This window comes from Corvus cornix, chromosome 1, assembly GCF_000738735.6.
Source record: "Corvus cornix cornix isolate S_Up_H32 chromosome 1, ASM73873v5, whole genome shotgun sequence".
Lineage (NCBI taxonomy): Eukaryota > Metazoa > Chordata > Aves > Passeriformes > Corvidae > Corvus > Corvus cornix.
Genome location: NC_046332.1, coordinates 102,855,388 through 102,871,941, shown reverse-complemented (window position 1 = coordinate 102,871,941; position 16,554 = coordinate 102,855,388). Strand labels below are relative to the sequence as shown.

Below are 16,554 nucleotides of genomic sequence, written 5' to 3'. Positions count from 1 at the left end.
CTTGAGCTTCCCAGTTTCTGTGAGTATGGGGTATATTAAAGTTGAGAGTGGTGCCTTTTGTTTTAGCTTAAGTGAAAGCTGCAAAGGGTTCCTGGTTTTCAAATAAACCAAGTTACCATAATTGTTTCCCTGTAAAAACTTTGGTATTGTCTCCTTTAAAGAACTGTGCAGAAATCAAAATGAATATGTATCCTGAAGTTAAGGATTATTTGTTTCTTTTTCTTTAGGAGTATTGTTGTTCTTCTGAAGAATTTGACAGTTTTCAGTGGTTTTCAAGGAATTACATATTATTTTACTTACTAACTATGATGCAAATATCCAATCAACTGAAGCAATACTAATCCAAAGGTTCATAATTTGCAGGATGCTAGTGAATAGTAATGGGCTGAGTTCTGCATTTTCCTCCATATCATGTTAAGTTTGGGAGTGTTTTTGAAATCTGTTATGTGTAGAAAGGTTCCAAATGCTGAAAAATAATGAATCCAAAATACTGGAGTAAGGTTCTTGCTCTGCATATGGATAAGACTGGATGGAGGTGAGCCTTAGATGAGAAATTGAAAGCAGTACAGAGTGCTTTTTGACCTTTTCCTTCTGTCATGCCTCCTAGATTCTATTTAACTATCAGCATATTTCAGTCTATTTCTTCATTTTCTCCTGTTTATTACTTTTTGACTTACAGATCCCAAAACCTGATGCCAAAATTGTCCTTTTGGTTTTGCTAACAGTGCCATAAATCATAAAAAAAGCCTTGTGAAGACTAATGATTTACTTAGATCATTAAATTATATGATGTCTTCAGGTGCATTTCAGAGAGAAAAGTAAGCCCTCTGGTTTTAACCCATGTAATAATGTTTTTCATGTTGAATTATTTATTAGTTTCATAGTCTCCTGTTTTACCACAGTTAATGATCTTTAATCTTCATTTCAGTTGTTGCAGTTATTTGTCTCTTCTCTGTCTGCTCTCGTAAGACACACTGGTGTTAAAATATGTAAACTGTAGCATAAGAAATGAATTATGTGCCATCTGCTGCAACAATGCAGAGACCTAATCAAGACTGTATAAGCAATAGTGCTGAATTACCCTAATGCACTACAAATATACACATACTGTAATCATTTTACAATGGAAACAAAAGCCTATACAAATTAACTGCAACCATATAATAAACTGAGATCAGTTTTTGGGTTCATAACAAAAATGAACTATTTTCAGGATGAAAGTTTTAATGGGCAGCTACTAGAGAACAAAAAGAGTTGGAAATATCTGTTATGCTTAAGAAGAAATGAGGGAGGACGTGTTTTTATGGGTATGCTTTTGAACACGAGTTGCTACTGCAGAAAAGAAACAATGAGTTTAAATGTTCTGTTCCCGAATCATTCAAAATCGGTCATATGCAACATTAAGCACATCCCCACCCCTCCACCCTGTCTCGTGGATGCATTGTACAGATTTTCACTTGGAAGCCTTCTTTCTTTCCAGAGGGGCTGTACCTTCCCCTGCTCTCTTTCCTTCTGTGCATAGGAAACCCTCTCCATTGGTCATTTAGACCTGTGTGAAATATTTCATTATCACTTAAAATTTTTCATGAGTGATAAGCTTTGATAAAAGTTGGCATCGGCTTTTGCTTCACCCCTGTCTGTAATGGAAGTTGAACCTAAATTTGGCAAGGGAAGTTCAGAAGTACATTTGGCTGACTGGGCTCTTTTGTTATGGAGGATGGGAGTTGAGAATGGACTCTGATTGACTTATGTTTCTATTCATAAATCAAGATTTGCAAAGCACATACTAGTGTTGAAGTTATTTCTTTTAATGTGTCTCTGGAAGTTTAAGGAAATTCTTATCTCTTTCTTATCAGCCATACTAAATGCATGGTTGAAGTGCGGGGCCCCACGTCTTTTTTTTAAAGAACTATAAATGAAGAATTCTAGTGTAAATCATGAGAAAAATATAGGATAATTGAAACTAAAGTATTTGTGGTGTCACATATTAGCTTTGTTCATTACATGACTCACAAAACCGCCTTACTCCAAGAAAAGAGATGTACAGTAGTTCTGAAAACAGTAAATCTGGGGAGTGTGCTTAGACCCAGCCATCAGTGTCAGTGAGCACTGCACTCTCAGTACCCCATGCACTGGGTGCATCTCAGGGATCTACTGCTTTAGGAAGAGTTTACTGTTGGTCATATCTTCTCCACCCAAATTTGCATTCATTTCATGGGCCCAATGTACTTGTGCTGCATTTCTTTAGTACATCAATAAAGCTACTTTGTAAGTAGATCTTTTTCCTCCCTGCTCCAAGCCTGCTGCTGTTCCTCCTGGAGGAGGGCTTGGAGAGCTCCATAGGAATGCAGCTTCTCATCTCTGCTCTAGCCCACAGCCAGGAGCACTTTGGATGCTCTGCTTCTGTCCACTATCATTCACTTCTCTGTCATTCCTTGATTCCTTTGCTCAAACTGAATGCACTGAATTTCTGGGGCTTTTTTTCACTTGCATGCATATCTTTGTGATACATCTTCATCTCTGCTGCTCTTAATTTTGTTTTATTTTTATTTAATTTAATTCACACCTGTGTTTGTGAGGTGTGAATAAGCAAGAAAAACCTGTTCTCATAATTCTTTTTAGCAGTGTGAACTAATATCTAAGGGAAGAATAATTATCCTTTGTTATGGAGGTGGTTACTTCTGTTCTTATGTCCATTTCATGTGTTTTTGATACCACTTACATTGCTGTGGAGCAGCAATCAACAGAAGACAAATTTCAGTTGTAGACTAGATGTGGAAATGAGCTGTGTTAGCCTTGTTTCAATGAACTCTGTTACAAACCATTGCTTGTGTTTTATTGTAAAATGCAATATCTGTACACTATAAGAATGCATTATCTGAGTTCTCTTACCAGGATACTGATTTTGATTTCACAGTACTCTGATTACCCAAAAACACTCTTCTACAAGCACTAAAAACCATCCAAGCTCCTAATTTTTTTTCCCTAGATGGTATTTGATTCTCAGTCTGCTTGTTAGTTTCTCTTAAATATGTTCTACAGATAATTTATGCTTTCCAAAGGGATTTTGCCATATTGGGGAAATCTAGATTCAGTTGTGTTTATGGGCTGGGGTTTACTTCTTCAAGCTCTCTCGGTTTACGTGACACTACAGTGTGCAATACACTAAGAATTTTATCCATGCTGCAGACAGCTGGCTAAACAGTGGAACTGGAAAGATCATCAGTAGATGGTGCAGGATTTGAGTTCCGCATGAATAAGCGGATTTTCTTATGCCATGACTTTGTGCTGGGGTTTTGTATCTTTGGTGGGAGAGGGAGGTGCATTTGGATTTTTTTGTGTGTTTTGTTGGGGTTTGGGATATTTTGAGGTTTGGGGGGTTTTGTTTGTTTGTTTTTGCTCTTGAACAAAAGAGGCTTGGTCTAAAGGCAGGTCTTCAGACTCAAAATGCTCCTTGTGCTTTAACAGGAGTCTCATAGTGATCAGAGGGACTGGCTGACCTCTGTGTGGTGTGTCGGAATAGCCTGATGGAATTGTACAGGAGCATATATTCATTGCAGGTTTTTCCAAGAAACTGCATACTAAATATGGAGTATTGATTCTTGTGATGTGTAACCTTAGTGATACCAAGGTTAACTGGCTGCTGCTGCATTTGGGTCTGAGCCATCAGACCTGCTTTTAGATTTCTTGTTTACTAGTAACTCACCCTTCTGTCTTTCCCTGTATGTACAGGCACTGTCTGTTACCCCTTCAGAGATGTAGGATTTACTGCCCATCTACACTGAGTGTTTGGAATCAGTTTTGAACCTCAGACCCCCCTGTGGTTTCAATGCCAAGGCTTTATTCTTATGAATACTGCGGATTTCAGTTCATCCATTTATCCCATAGTGGTGAAAGCAGACAGACATATAGATATAGACCTTTAAAAAGCTTTAAAGCAAAATTTTCTTAGGAGTATATAGGATATAAGAATCAAGAAATAAAACCTCAGCATTAAATGTCCTCTTCTCCAGTTACCCCTTCTTCCTGCAATGGTGTTTATGCTATATGAGAACAAAATGGTGCTCAGAATCTTTTGCCTGTATCTCAGCTATTCTGCATAATACAGGGTATTTCTCTTTAGCTCTCTGTATAGCTCATCTTGCACAGTTGTTAATGTTTTTACTTGCATTTCTGACTTCCATTTCTGACTGGAACACTAACCAAGAGCAGTGGAAGCCTTGCTCTGGCTACTTGTGATTGAATTCCCTCATTGTTGTGCCCCCCATCTTCAACATCGTGCCTGTAGCTTTTAAGAAACAACTTCCACAGTCATTTCTTTTTCTAATTTTCAGGAATTTCCCATTCTTCAAGCCTCAGCCTCTTAAAATAAACTTGGTCTCACAGTTTTCCCTATTTTTCTAATTTACATTATTATTTTTAGTGGTTTCATCCTGAATATTTGAAGCTTCTGTCCTATGGATATTCATGCTCTCAGGCCTCAGGGAGCAAGTGCAGAATTGCTTTTTTACCTGAGGCATTCGTGACGCTGTGATTTCAAAAGCTCAAGCAGGATTGGTAAACTCAGTCTCCCAGTTACTATAACACTGTGATAATTTCATGAATGGCTCTTACCTTTTATATGAAGGGTGAAATTTACTTCTCTCATGAGAAAATGATCCTTATTTGAAAATGTTGATTTTGTCTGTCCAGTATGTGTGTGTAATTTCAGGATTTGTTTTAAATCCCGTGTAAGAATAAAATTCGGTTTAAGATTACTATTTTTTTAGCGTTTTCTTTTCCACTTCTCTCATTTCAGATGTTGCAGTTGTGGACATGAGTGATATTTCCAAGCAACCATCACTGTTCTACCACCTTGGCGTGCGTGAAAGCTTTGACATGGCCAATAATGTTATTCTTTACCATGACACTGATGCTGACACTGCTCAGTCTCTCAAAGTAAGGTTCTCACTTCACGGTCTGCTTCATTTCAGAAATATCTTTAAATACCTGATCCTACAGATGTTTGTGTTTTTCTGAAATTTGCATTTGATGTAATTTCCTGAATAGCTACAGAAAAAAATCCTGCTAAGAAAAAGCTACTATTAGGAAAAATAGTAATAATAGAATTTAGAAATGCTTTTTTTGTAAGAAAAGATACGTAGTGTGGTACTGATTCTGCTTCAGGTGGTTAGAATTGAGAGTGCAGGTCCAATTTTTTCCTTTCTTTCCATCTTTTAATTGGAGTACATGTAAGAAAAAGTTATGGTTTGTATCATAAGGACACTTGAACAAGGGCTGTATTGCAGCCTACTCCTATTGAAGCCCTTCTGTCAGATGAGGTTTGTATTCCCTAGGTGCTGAGTACCTAAGACTGCAAGAATCTCCTTTTTATTGCTGTTTGAAGATAGGAAAAGACATCCTCACCAAATCTTTCTATAGGGCTGTTGTTCATTTTTATAGTAGGATAATACTATAACTATTGCCCCTTCTACTTTGCTTTTTTTCACACCATCAAGTGTCCAAAAATCCTTTTTGGAGTTCTCCAACCTCCCTCGATCCTGTAAGGATATTAAGTCTACTTTTTCCTCAGAAAAGCTCTGTTCTGTCACAGCTTCTTATTCCTCTTCTCTGCTCTCAGTGTCATTGGTTTTACTCTCATGTGTCTATAACCCATACTTCCATTCTTCATGTGGTAGTCCACATACACCTTCACATTCCATGTGGCCTGGAGTCCCAGGAACTCAAAGCTGGAGTCTGTCACATTCTTTGCTCAATGAGATTATCCGTATGGATACACACTAAGATATTACTGGCATGTCCTTCTTTCCTCCACCTGATCAGGGTGGATCTTTGAACATGTAATCCATCACCAAAGAGAAGAGAAGGTTGCTTACCAGCAGCTGGAAGTCTCTGAGGTCTGGTTTATATGCCCATTAGTTTATCATCTGGATATATGCCTATACAACTTCTCATCCACTACTGGTAATATACCAGACTGCAATGAAATACTTCATTTTTATTTTTTATTAACACATTTTTATCTCTTTATGCTGTCACTCAGATGTTCTGATCAACTTGGTTCTCCCAAGGATGTGCCCAAATCTGGGAAGGCTGGTTGTCTTTTATTTGTTGCTGCCCAATGAGGATGGCTTTGATTTCTGCACTTTGTGCAAAGCACATACGCAAGCCCCTGCTCCATAACTGGAGTGTTGAAGGATCTCCAGGATTACATCCATCTGTGGTTGGATGTTCAGATTGATTGTTGCCAGAACTTGCAAGTCTTTGCACTGTCAGTTTTAAGCCTTTTCTCCTAATGATGTAAAGCTCAAGTCTACGGACTGGGGAACACCAGAATGTGACTAGGTCACTTAAGGCTAGAAAAACTATTATCTGCCTTCACCTTTCTTCTTCTAGGAACTCTGTCAGTGGCACTGATACCTTACTCATGTCTCAGTTGTTTGTATAACCTCCTTGGCCTAAATAGGCCCATAGCATATCTTAGATGGGATCACAGGACTTGATTTAAGTTGCTGAACCAGCTAGGAGTGATCCTCTGTATCAGATGGTTTAAGCTGGGCACTGAGACAGGGTTCAGTCCTCCTCTTGTCCGTAGTATCTCTTCAGCAATCGAGCCCCAGTTCAGTGTTGGGTAGCATTCAAATATGCTAATACACCTTTCTTAGGAATACTTCAGAAGGTAGGCAGGGACCGTTCTTGGGGTATTTCAGCAAACACATTTCACATCGTAGGTGCTGGATAGTTTCAGAAGAGTTAATTTCGCCGTATTGAGAAAGATCTTTAACTGCAGTAGATAAAGCTCTGTTGGAGAAACTTGCTTAGCTAGGTAGACATTAATTTTCAGATATGTAATATTTCAGATGTTTAAGCCTTCCATCACTTTTGTTATGAAGAATTTTATTGGGCTTAAGGAGTTTTAGCTAATTAAAAATTCTGTTTAAGTTTTAGTACCTTTTTAATGTATTTTTGGCCCTCTACTGATGTTTCTTTATTTTGAAGTATGTGAGTAATTTGGTCAGGGTTTTTCCACTTCCCTTCAGAAATGTATTACTTTACTTGGACCTAGGTTACTGTGCACACTCTTAAGAGTGGTGCACAGCCTAAGTGTTATAAGGGCAGTATTGATGTCTGCTGTTACTTCTGCTGAATATCTGTGAAGTTCTGGCAACCTGACTTTATACAGTTTATCCCTTAGGATCCATCCTGAAGTTGTCCCAAGAGTTGTCTCTTCAGTTTCACCAACGTTCTTTCAAAGCAACCTAGTTCTGAGGATATAAAAGAATATGTAATCTGGCTTTAAAGAGAGTCATATTTATAGAGCCAAACCTCTTAAATGCCCCCTGATATTTTTGCCTGTTGTTGAGGAAATGGGTGCTTGAGCATGATCATTTCTGTGCAGTGGTTGTCCAAGTGGATTTCAGGCTGTCAGATACAAAGTTACTCAAGCAGAATCATCTGAGGATGTCAGAGCACATTTAATTAAGTTTTTTGACAACCTTGATTAGAAACAAGTCTATGTCTAATATTTGTAGTGTGGCTTACCCGGAGATTTCTTTAGTTTGACCAAGCAGTGTTCATTGAACATGTAATCCATCACCAAAGAGAAGAGAAGGTTGCTTACCAGCAGCTGGAAGTCTCTGAGGTCTGGTTTATATGCCCATTAGTTTATCATCTGCTTCATTGTTTCAGTATCTCTCATTAGATTTTGAGGTGAGAAGAATTAGGTTGTAGAAGGAATGTGTTGGTCTGTGCCCATCTGGATAGGAAAGGGCCTTAGGTATCTGAAGGATACTCTTTCAGAGAGAAAAACCCTCCAGCTTTGAATGCTTTTGTCTCACAAATGTTCAGTGTGACTGGGTGTGCCCAGTCTGAGAAACTCCAGTTACTGGCAAGTAAAACTTTATTTTCTGAGCATTTCTTTAAGTAGGTTTCTTCACTGAATTGTTACGTTTTCCCTGACCTGAACTATTAAGACTCTTCTTGATGTTGTTCTGTCCCTTTACTGGGAAGTTACTGTGTCAGGAAATCTGGATTATGCTGTGAAGAGCACATCTGTGTATGTATGTGTATATATATGTATATATATATATATATATATGTATATGTATAGCAGTGATTTTTATTGGAAAGACTAATTCCCAGTAAAAACAAATGAACATTTCTATTATCTTTTTTCCCCCACAGGATATGGTATCTCAGAAAAACACAGTAAGTATTAAATCCACATTCATTTTAAAACTCAAAATGAAGATGCTGCATTTGCAGCAACTCTAATAACAAAGCTGCCAAGCATATATATGCTCTGCATGATTGAAGGAAGTTGTTTTACCTATCTATAATTCAAACTTTTGGAAAGCTTGTTGACACTCCAAAGTAAAGCTAGATTTTAAAGTTACTTTTTGTTACAAATTCCTTTCTAAGTTGTAGAAAAGTGCTGGTGATATAAGTTTTATTTGTAGGTTGACACATCAAAATATAAACTCAGAAATTCAAAGTCTCTTTTTCCCTCTACCACTACCACCTATTCGTGCAAATGTAGATGTTTGTGATGCCTTAATGGGGTTTACTTTTGTGTCTCAAACAGCTTTGGCTTCTGTATACCTGCCCTCTTCCTTACAAATTCACAGATCTACTTAGAAATGCAGAAGCTTATTTCCCAAAGTAAAAATATTCTTACAATTAATGCAAGTAAAACCAAACAAATAAGTTTGAAACAAGATAAAATGTAGGAGTTATTTAAGACTTTTTGAAATACGCCACAGTATCTTATATAGTTGTATATTTTGCCATAGTTCACATCATGTCAGTGGTTACTTTCATTAAGTCCTCCACAATGTTATTTTGAGGACAACTGAATTTACAAAACTCTTACACTTCCATTTATCCTTTCTGTTTCCTCTCATTTACTATATACTTTTATTTTCTTCCAAACAGTATTAAGCAGGGTTAAAATAATAAAGTGGTCTTAGAGTTTGATAGTAATTTTAAAGAGAACTAGAAGAAAAAATGTGTTAGTCACAGTGGTTTATTTTGAGCTGCTGTTTTGACTTGGCCACCGTGCTGCACATAGGCTAAAGATAGATCAGGTTTAGCACATGTGAATGCAGCTCATCCTTCCTGGCTGTCTCAGGGATCTTTGAATCAGTGCAACCTGTAACCTGTACAGTGGGAACTGCATTTACTGGTCTGTGGCTCTGTGAAGGGGGACTCAGAATGTGGCAGATTTTCTTGTGAATACTACTTTCTATCAACTGGTGGATGACCATTATTTTAGGAGCATGTGTTTTCCCATCCAGAGCCAGAGGGAGAATTGTGAACAAGCCATTTGGTGGTAATACCAGAAATTGAGTAAAAGGCAAAGGGGAGGGTGGCACGTTCAGCCTGCTGCAATCAGATTAGCAGCCTACAGTCTTTTCTTTTGGTAGATTCTTTCTCCAGAAAGGGAGGTATTTCCCTTCACACTGAAGAGAAGAAAGGGTTGAATCATAGAATATGCTGAGTTGGAAGGGACCCATCAGGATTGAGTCCAACTCCTGGCCCTGCACAAGAGTCACACCATGTGCCTGAGAGCATTGTCCAAACACTTCTTGAACTCTGTTAGGCTGCTGCTGTGACCATTGCCCTGGGGAGCCTGTTCCATTGCTCAGCCATGCTCTCGGTGAAAAACCTTTTCCTGATATCCAGCCTAAACCTGCCTTGACTCAGCTTCATGCCTTTGGTTCTAGTGTCATTGTTTCTACAGCAGGGTCTGGTAGTGGACCTGTAAACACCTTGTGGCTAGCAGAAGGGGCAGAGAGACATCCCTAAGCAAGGATCCTGATTCCTTCTTTAAAAAGGAGGGATTGTCTAACCTACTTTTTTCAAGTGCTTAAATTAAGAAAAAAATTGTGAGTAAAATACAGTGAGGTAAAGAATGAGTGATTTTAAATACCAAGTACAGACTCTTGACCTCTTTGTATTATTTGAAGTTGTTCATACTTTCTTTTATTAGATAAATTGATAAATGTGCTCCCATATTTCATTCTTTTATCAGTATTTTTTAGTCAGAAATTAGAACAAACTCATGAGCAAGCTATATAGTTCATAGGTTAAAACTATGGGTTTTTAAGTCAAAGTCAACTTCAAATAGACAATTGCCTTCCCCTCCTTTCAAATCCAGTGAGTTGTCCTGAGAGATTTGCAGTTTACCACTGACCCAGTATGGTGCCACTGCTTCATTGTTTGGTTAAAGATTTTGCAATCATATGGACAATGTCTTGTTTGAAGTTAATGGCTAATCAGGGTTGCTGTGCTTGTTAAGTAGGTACATAATTAGTATTAATTTATTGTGTCCAGTCAAATATATAGTTAGATAACCATTTCAGTTTAATTGCTGAATATTAAATGCCATATTTAATATCCCTGTAGTAGAGCTCTGTGTTTTCCTTTCACTTTTCCTGAGTGAAAAGTGTGAGTATGCCTCTGCTGTGACTGTGGAATAGCAGAGCTTAAATACACTTTTCATCAGGGGCTGGAGGCATGGTGTAAAGAGGATAGTTGTCTCCTAAGCCTTCCTCCAGCCTGTCAGTAGCCACAGGAATATCATTTCTGGAGAGGTTTTACAAGCCCTCTCCATGTTTTACAAGCCCTGTGTCCCTGCATGTGCAGGGTGTGCAAGGAAAGGGGAACAACTGAGATTGTTGCCAGGCTCAGCACACCTTTGTTCCAGCATCAAGAGTAAAACTTTCTGTGCTGACTGCTGTAGCTTAGAGCTTTCTCTGAGGTTTCCCTTGCCCTCACCTTTCCTATTTATCCTACAAATCTCACATCATCTACAAAGGTGCAGAAAAATCTTAGCATAGAACAGATGTGGAGCCATGTTAAAGTTGAAGAGAAGGTGAATGTCTAGTATGCCATCGGGGTGATTCGCTTTGTGAATCACAAGAAAGCTTTGAAGAGAATGGAGATCTTCCTTGTAGAGAAAACATTATTCTAATTCAGCATTGGGAAGGAGGCAAGAGCAAGGAAACTGGACATGAAGCTGAAAACAATGCAGAGAAAATAGTCAGCAATTCAACTGAGAGTTGGCCTGAGTATAGCTGATCTAACAGTGAAAATTATATAGCAGCAAGATGCAGTGGTGTGAGTCTGAGAGATTTAATAGCTTACTGTCTGAAAAAAGAGTGTGAGTAAGAGAACTTCCTTCCTTCCTTCCACCATCTAGGAATGCAGTTTTCACAGATAAGATGGAGGAATGTGATTCAGTTCTACTTGATTTCCCCAAACAAGCAGTTAAAATTCTGTATTGATAATTTATTGCATACTTGGATGTGAAAGGAAAGAATTATTGGCTGTGGGAGTTCAGTTCCCAAGGAAGAATTGCCCTGGCATGAAATTCAAGGTCAAGATTCTGTGTCCCATCAGTTAGATTTCCTTCTGTAGAGCTCCTCTGAGCTTTGAGGACTTTTCTGTTAGTTTTAATAAAGATTGCATGGCTTCCTAGTTTCTGTCAAAATATTATCAATAAAATAAATGGCAAATATGCCGTCTTGCATAACAGGTTATTTCATGTGCCATTATGGAAAAATGGACTGAAGGGCAGAGGGGGAAAAAAATTATCTATGGAAAATGCTTGAGATTTGGAGTTTCTTTAGATATCAGATAAACATTGGTTTACTGGAAAAATGAAATTTCAAGGATTTTCAACAGCAAAAAATGCTTAAAAAAATAGTCTTTCCCCAAACCAGTGTAATAGACAAAGTCCATTGGAAAGTTGTTCTATTTTGATTCAACTTTTTTTTGCCATCCTTGATATTTTATATTTTTTTAGGAAGGAAATTTTGTCTCCTGCTACAGGATCTTAAGAAATTACGAATAAAAAAAGTTCAAGATTGAGTGAAGAGTGCACAAGGGGCTTTAGAAAACTGCTGGAGTCAGGAAGCAAAATATACAGTGCTTTGGGCAATAGCTCTAGGATTGGTTGCACGTAGTTTGAGATGCACACTTTGATCCATTCAATTTGTTTGAATGGGGCATTGAAAATACAAACTAGATTTTTCCACTGTGGAAAAATTATTATACCAAATACAGAACATAAGGAGAAAGACTAGTTAGTTTTTCTTTAGTTTACAATATGCCTGAAGAAATTTGAATAACCCTGTTAATTGCATTCAGGGAAGGTATGTAAAGGAAGGTAGGCTGGCTATTAGACTAAAAGGTTTATCATAGTATTCTTAGGCCTTTGGGCCTGATCAAGAATTTTTAGAGATTTAAATGGTTATTTTTCATGAAATGCTGTAGCAGTTCTTATAGTAAGCAGTGAATAATGTCTGGGCTATGGAGGAGTCATTAGCAAAAATTCTCCTTGATCTGAAGGGAACTGGATTGCAATTTATCCTCGCCACAAGGAATTTTTATGTTGAAAAATCAATTTTTATTGTAATTGGCAGAAAGTTTCTTCAGAGTTTCAGTAGCAGTATAAATTAGACTGTATATACTGTTTCAAGGCCATGAAGTTAATTAAGAAAACTAAATGGAAAGAATTTGGCACTTGGACTCATATTCTCCAGTTAGGTGTCCCCAGTGGATTGAAATGAGAGCCAAGACTCCGAAGTATGATTACATTATTTGAATTTAATAATCCAAAGAAGTATTATTGCAGAGTAGCTTTCTATTTTTTATTTTCTGATTATTTTTACAATGTATAAAAGTTTATATGATACAGTCTTTTAATGATATATTTCTAAAAAGGCCTGAGGTAGCAGAAGTGTAAAAAGAAATTGTAAAAGGGCACAGAATGAAAAAGTAGGAACATATTAAATTCAATAATTTTTCCTTTTGGGTGGAAAATAGTACAAAGGCAATGGGTAACTGAGTAAATGTTACTTTTAATGCTTTTAATGATGAAATATGCTACTGTTACTTTAGATAATGAAAACTAAGGCTTTTAAAATTTATGTATGAAAGTTACTTTGTATGGAAATACTACCATCTCAAGCAATGGATTATAGTTAACTAACCAGATAATGAATCTGACAGGTTCATAAAAGTAAGACCTGAAAACATCTTAATGATGACACAAGGAGATGTATAGACATATAAATCATGTAAATAGATAAGAGAAATCCAAAAGATAAGATAGATAAGAGAAATGCCAAAGTATTGAATTGTTTTCTTGGCCTTTTAAATATTGTCTTGCTGTAAATATCTATACTCATTTTCTGTTGTTTCTTTCTTTAATTATTTCTTTATTCATGTGTCATGTCTGTCTTTTTGATTCTTATGGTGTTTTGTGGTGGTGTTTTCCTCTTTGTTGTTTTATTTCAACTTGGAGTAGGTTGCCAACCTCAAAACTTTTCTTCGTGTTCAAGTACCTCCTGAATACCACAGTGGTAATTTAATAGGCAAAGTATGTATCACTTTAAATCTACTTTCTGTTGAATAGATATGCCATACTTTCACTGTGTTTCTAGACATGTAAAAATGTATAAGGATGATTTAAGAATAGTGCTTGGTAGGGTCTCTCCTTCGAGGTGATTCGAGTTACTGCTCCTTGCAAGCTAGATCCTGGGCATAGAAAGTGTTTGTCTTGTGATAATTCTCTTCACAGTCTTTACATAAAAATACTGCATTTATTCAACTTTAGAAGAGGAAGTATTTTTTGGAAGTTTATAATATCTTAGCCACTGTAGTGGGTTGACCCTGGCTGGATTCCAGGCACCCACCAGAGCCACTTTCTCATGCCCCTCTGCTGCCGGACAGGAGAGAGAAAATATAACAAAGGGTTCATGAGGTAAGGACTGGAAGGGATCACTCACCAAAAACTGTCATGGTCAAACCAGGCTTGAATTAGAGATAAGTGAATTTATTAGTAACAAAATCAGAGCAGGATAATATGAAGTAAAATAAAACATTAAAAATACCTTACCCCCACCCTCTCTCCTTTCAAGCTAGACCTCCTATCCCAGCAGTGCAGAGAGACAGGGAATGGGGGTTATGGTGAGTTCATCACACATTGTTTCTCCCACTGTTCAGGGAGAGGAGTCATTCCCGTGCTCCAGCGTGGGGTCCCTTCCACAAGTTCTCCATGAGCTTCACCAATGTGAGTCCATCCCATAAGCAACAGTTCTCCACAGACTGCTGCAACGTGGGTCACTCTTCCCTGGGGTGCAGTCCTTCAGGCGCAGCCTGCTCCAGTGTGAGTCCCTCATGGGGTCACAAGTGCTACCTGGAAACCTGCTCCAGTCTGGACTCCACTCTCTATAGGTCTGCAGGTCCCTGCCAGGAGCCTGCACCAGCACAGGATTCAAATGGGGTGTGCCTCCTCTCAGGCATCCACCTGTTCAGTGTGGGACTCCTCCATGGGCTGCAGGTGGATCTCTGCATCCCTGTGGATCCCCATGGGCTGCAGGGGCACAGCTGCCTCACCATGGTCTTTACCACAGGCTGCAGGGGAATCTCAGCTCCAACATCTGGAGCACCTCCTGCCCCTCCTTCTGCACTGACCTTGGTGTCTGCAGAGTTGTTCCTCATATATTCTCAGCCCACTCTTCTCTGACCGCACTTACACCTATGCAATAACTTTTTTCGTTCTTCTCAAATCTGTTGTCACAGAGGAGTTACCATCATTTCTAACTGGCCCAGCCTTGGCCAGCAGCACGTCTCTCTTGGAGCTGGCTGCCATTGGCTTTGCTGGACATGGAGGAAGTTTCCAGCAGCTTCTCACAGAAGCCACCCCCCAGGCCCTCCCACTACCAAAACCCGGCCATGCAAATCCAGTACATGCCTGTATGGCAAGATGGATAGGAATGTGATGTCACAGAAAACAACAGTGAAAACCCTAATACTTAAGACAGCAGTGAGTTAAGCTCCCTGAAAATTCAGGAGCTTATTCATTCTTGGAATGAATGCAGTTCATTTTCTGTTACCTTCTGCGTTTTCCTTCTAACTGCTTAGTAAGGTGGGGTAAGCACTCCTGATACTTGAATGAGTGGCAAAGTTAATAGCAGGGCTCAAGTAAAATAATTTTACTATTAGCTAGGCAGGCATAATTCCCTCTCTGAAAATGAAGAGATTTTTACTCAATGTTATTTATCTGGGAAAAAACCCACCTTTAATTCGAGTGTAGCATCTCTGTCACAAAGTGACAGTTGCACCAGAATAACTTTAGCAGTACAATAAAAAAACCTGTTTATATTAAGATCAACAGTATATTTTTAGCTGCATTAAAAAAAATATTTTGAAGGTATTTTAAGACAAAAATCACTCTACATTTGTCCTGGCTTGCCCAGGGCCTAAAAATGGCCTATGTGGGCCTCACTCTTTCAACCTCTCAGCAAAGACATGACTTTCTGCTTAATTCCTGTAATCATTTCACTTGAAGAACAGGTACCTCTTTCAACTTATTTGCAATTATCTTCTGGGGTATTTTTTATGTTCTTAAACTTGTGTCTTGTCTTGTGGTAGATTTTAACATGTTGTGCTTAAATACAAAAGTTTCAGCGCTGACATACATTATTGGCTGGCAGATGAGTATTCAGAGTCTTGAAGGTTTTTTAGTCTGCCTGGCTGTAATTTTTAACTTAAAATTTCCTGAAACCAGACAATTAATATACCTTAGCTTCTAATTCTGAAATTAACCAACTCATCATACAGTCTTGATAAGCTATGAAGTTATTATTCTACTACAATTAAATAAGTCATAATTTATAGATTTTATGCAGGTAGAGTTGCTGTATACGTTACTTCATATATACCTAAGCCATTTATTCATGATGTTAAAAAGGCAATAGTTGTTGTATCACAAGACAGTAATTTTCAAAATTATTAGCTTTTGGTATCAGAGACCAGCATCCTGAATAGAAGATCAGAAGAAGCAAAGGTGATATTTTCAGCCATCTCTAATTCTTGTTAGCATAAGAAAAATAGGTGGACTGTTTTTTTACATAAGGAAGATAAGAAAGCCTTTTTTAGGTCGTGCAGTCTATATGAAAGGTTTTTATAGTTTATTATATGTAAATATTGGACAGAAGAAGCTAGAAGACAGGAGGGTTTAGTTGCATAGATTTCACTATGCAAAAGGAAACGAACTCAAAGTCAAGTAGATGATGCGTTGGCTGGATAAGAATACAGTGCTTGAGGATAAGATTAATAGAGTGTTTCACACGTGCATTTTAATTTTTTCTGAAAATTTCATTGCTTTTTCAGTAGATAACTGCAGCTCTTTGCATCTCAAGATATATCACCCTTTCAAATTGGATGGGCTTTTTTCATTGCAGGAAGAGCTACTTTGCTGTTACAGGTTCAAGAATAGAGTTTATACACAAGCACCTTTTGTATTGCAGTGAACTTACTGTTTATTTGAATAAAGCTGAGACAAAATTGTGCTGACATATTGGTAGCTTGGGATAAAGTTTTTCTGACTTTTTTATTGGGAAGTCAAGATCACAATCTAGCAGATAATTATATTGTTATAACAGGGATAATGTAATTTAGGGTTGGGAAGGAAGGAATGTGACGGTCTTTATCCTTTAGAAATGGTTTTAAATTCTTAATCCTCACAAACTCGGATCAGCA

The 16,554-nt window shown here is 37.9% G+C and overlaps 1 protein-coding gene across 1 annotated transcript in view; it reads left to right on the top strand.

The window, feature by feature from the left end:
* MAP3K15 (mitogen-activated protein kinase kinase kinase 15) overlaps positions 1 to 16,554 on the top strand; it is an 85,232-nt gene that overhangs the window by 21,745 nt on the left and 46,933 nt on the right. The window contains exons 2-3 of the mRNA XM_039551212.1: positions 4,799 to 4,938; positions 8,185 to 8,208. Of these exons, the coding sequence (XP_039407146.1) occupies positions 4,799 to 4,938; positions 8,185 to 8,208 (164 nt within the window). The remainder of the gene's footprint in view (positions 1 to 4,798; positions 4,939 to 8,184; positions 8,209 to 16,554) is intronic.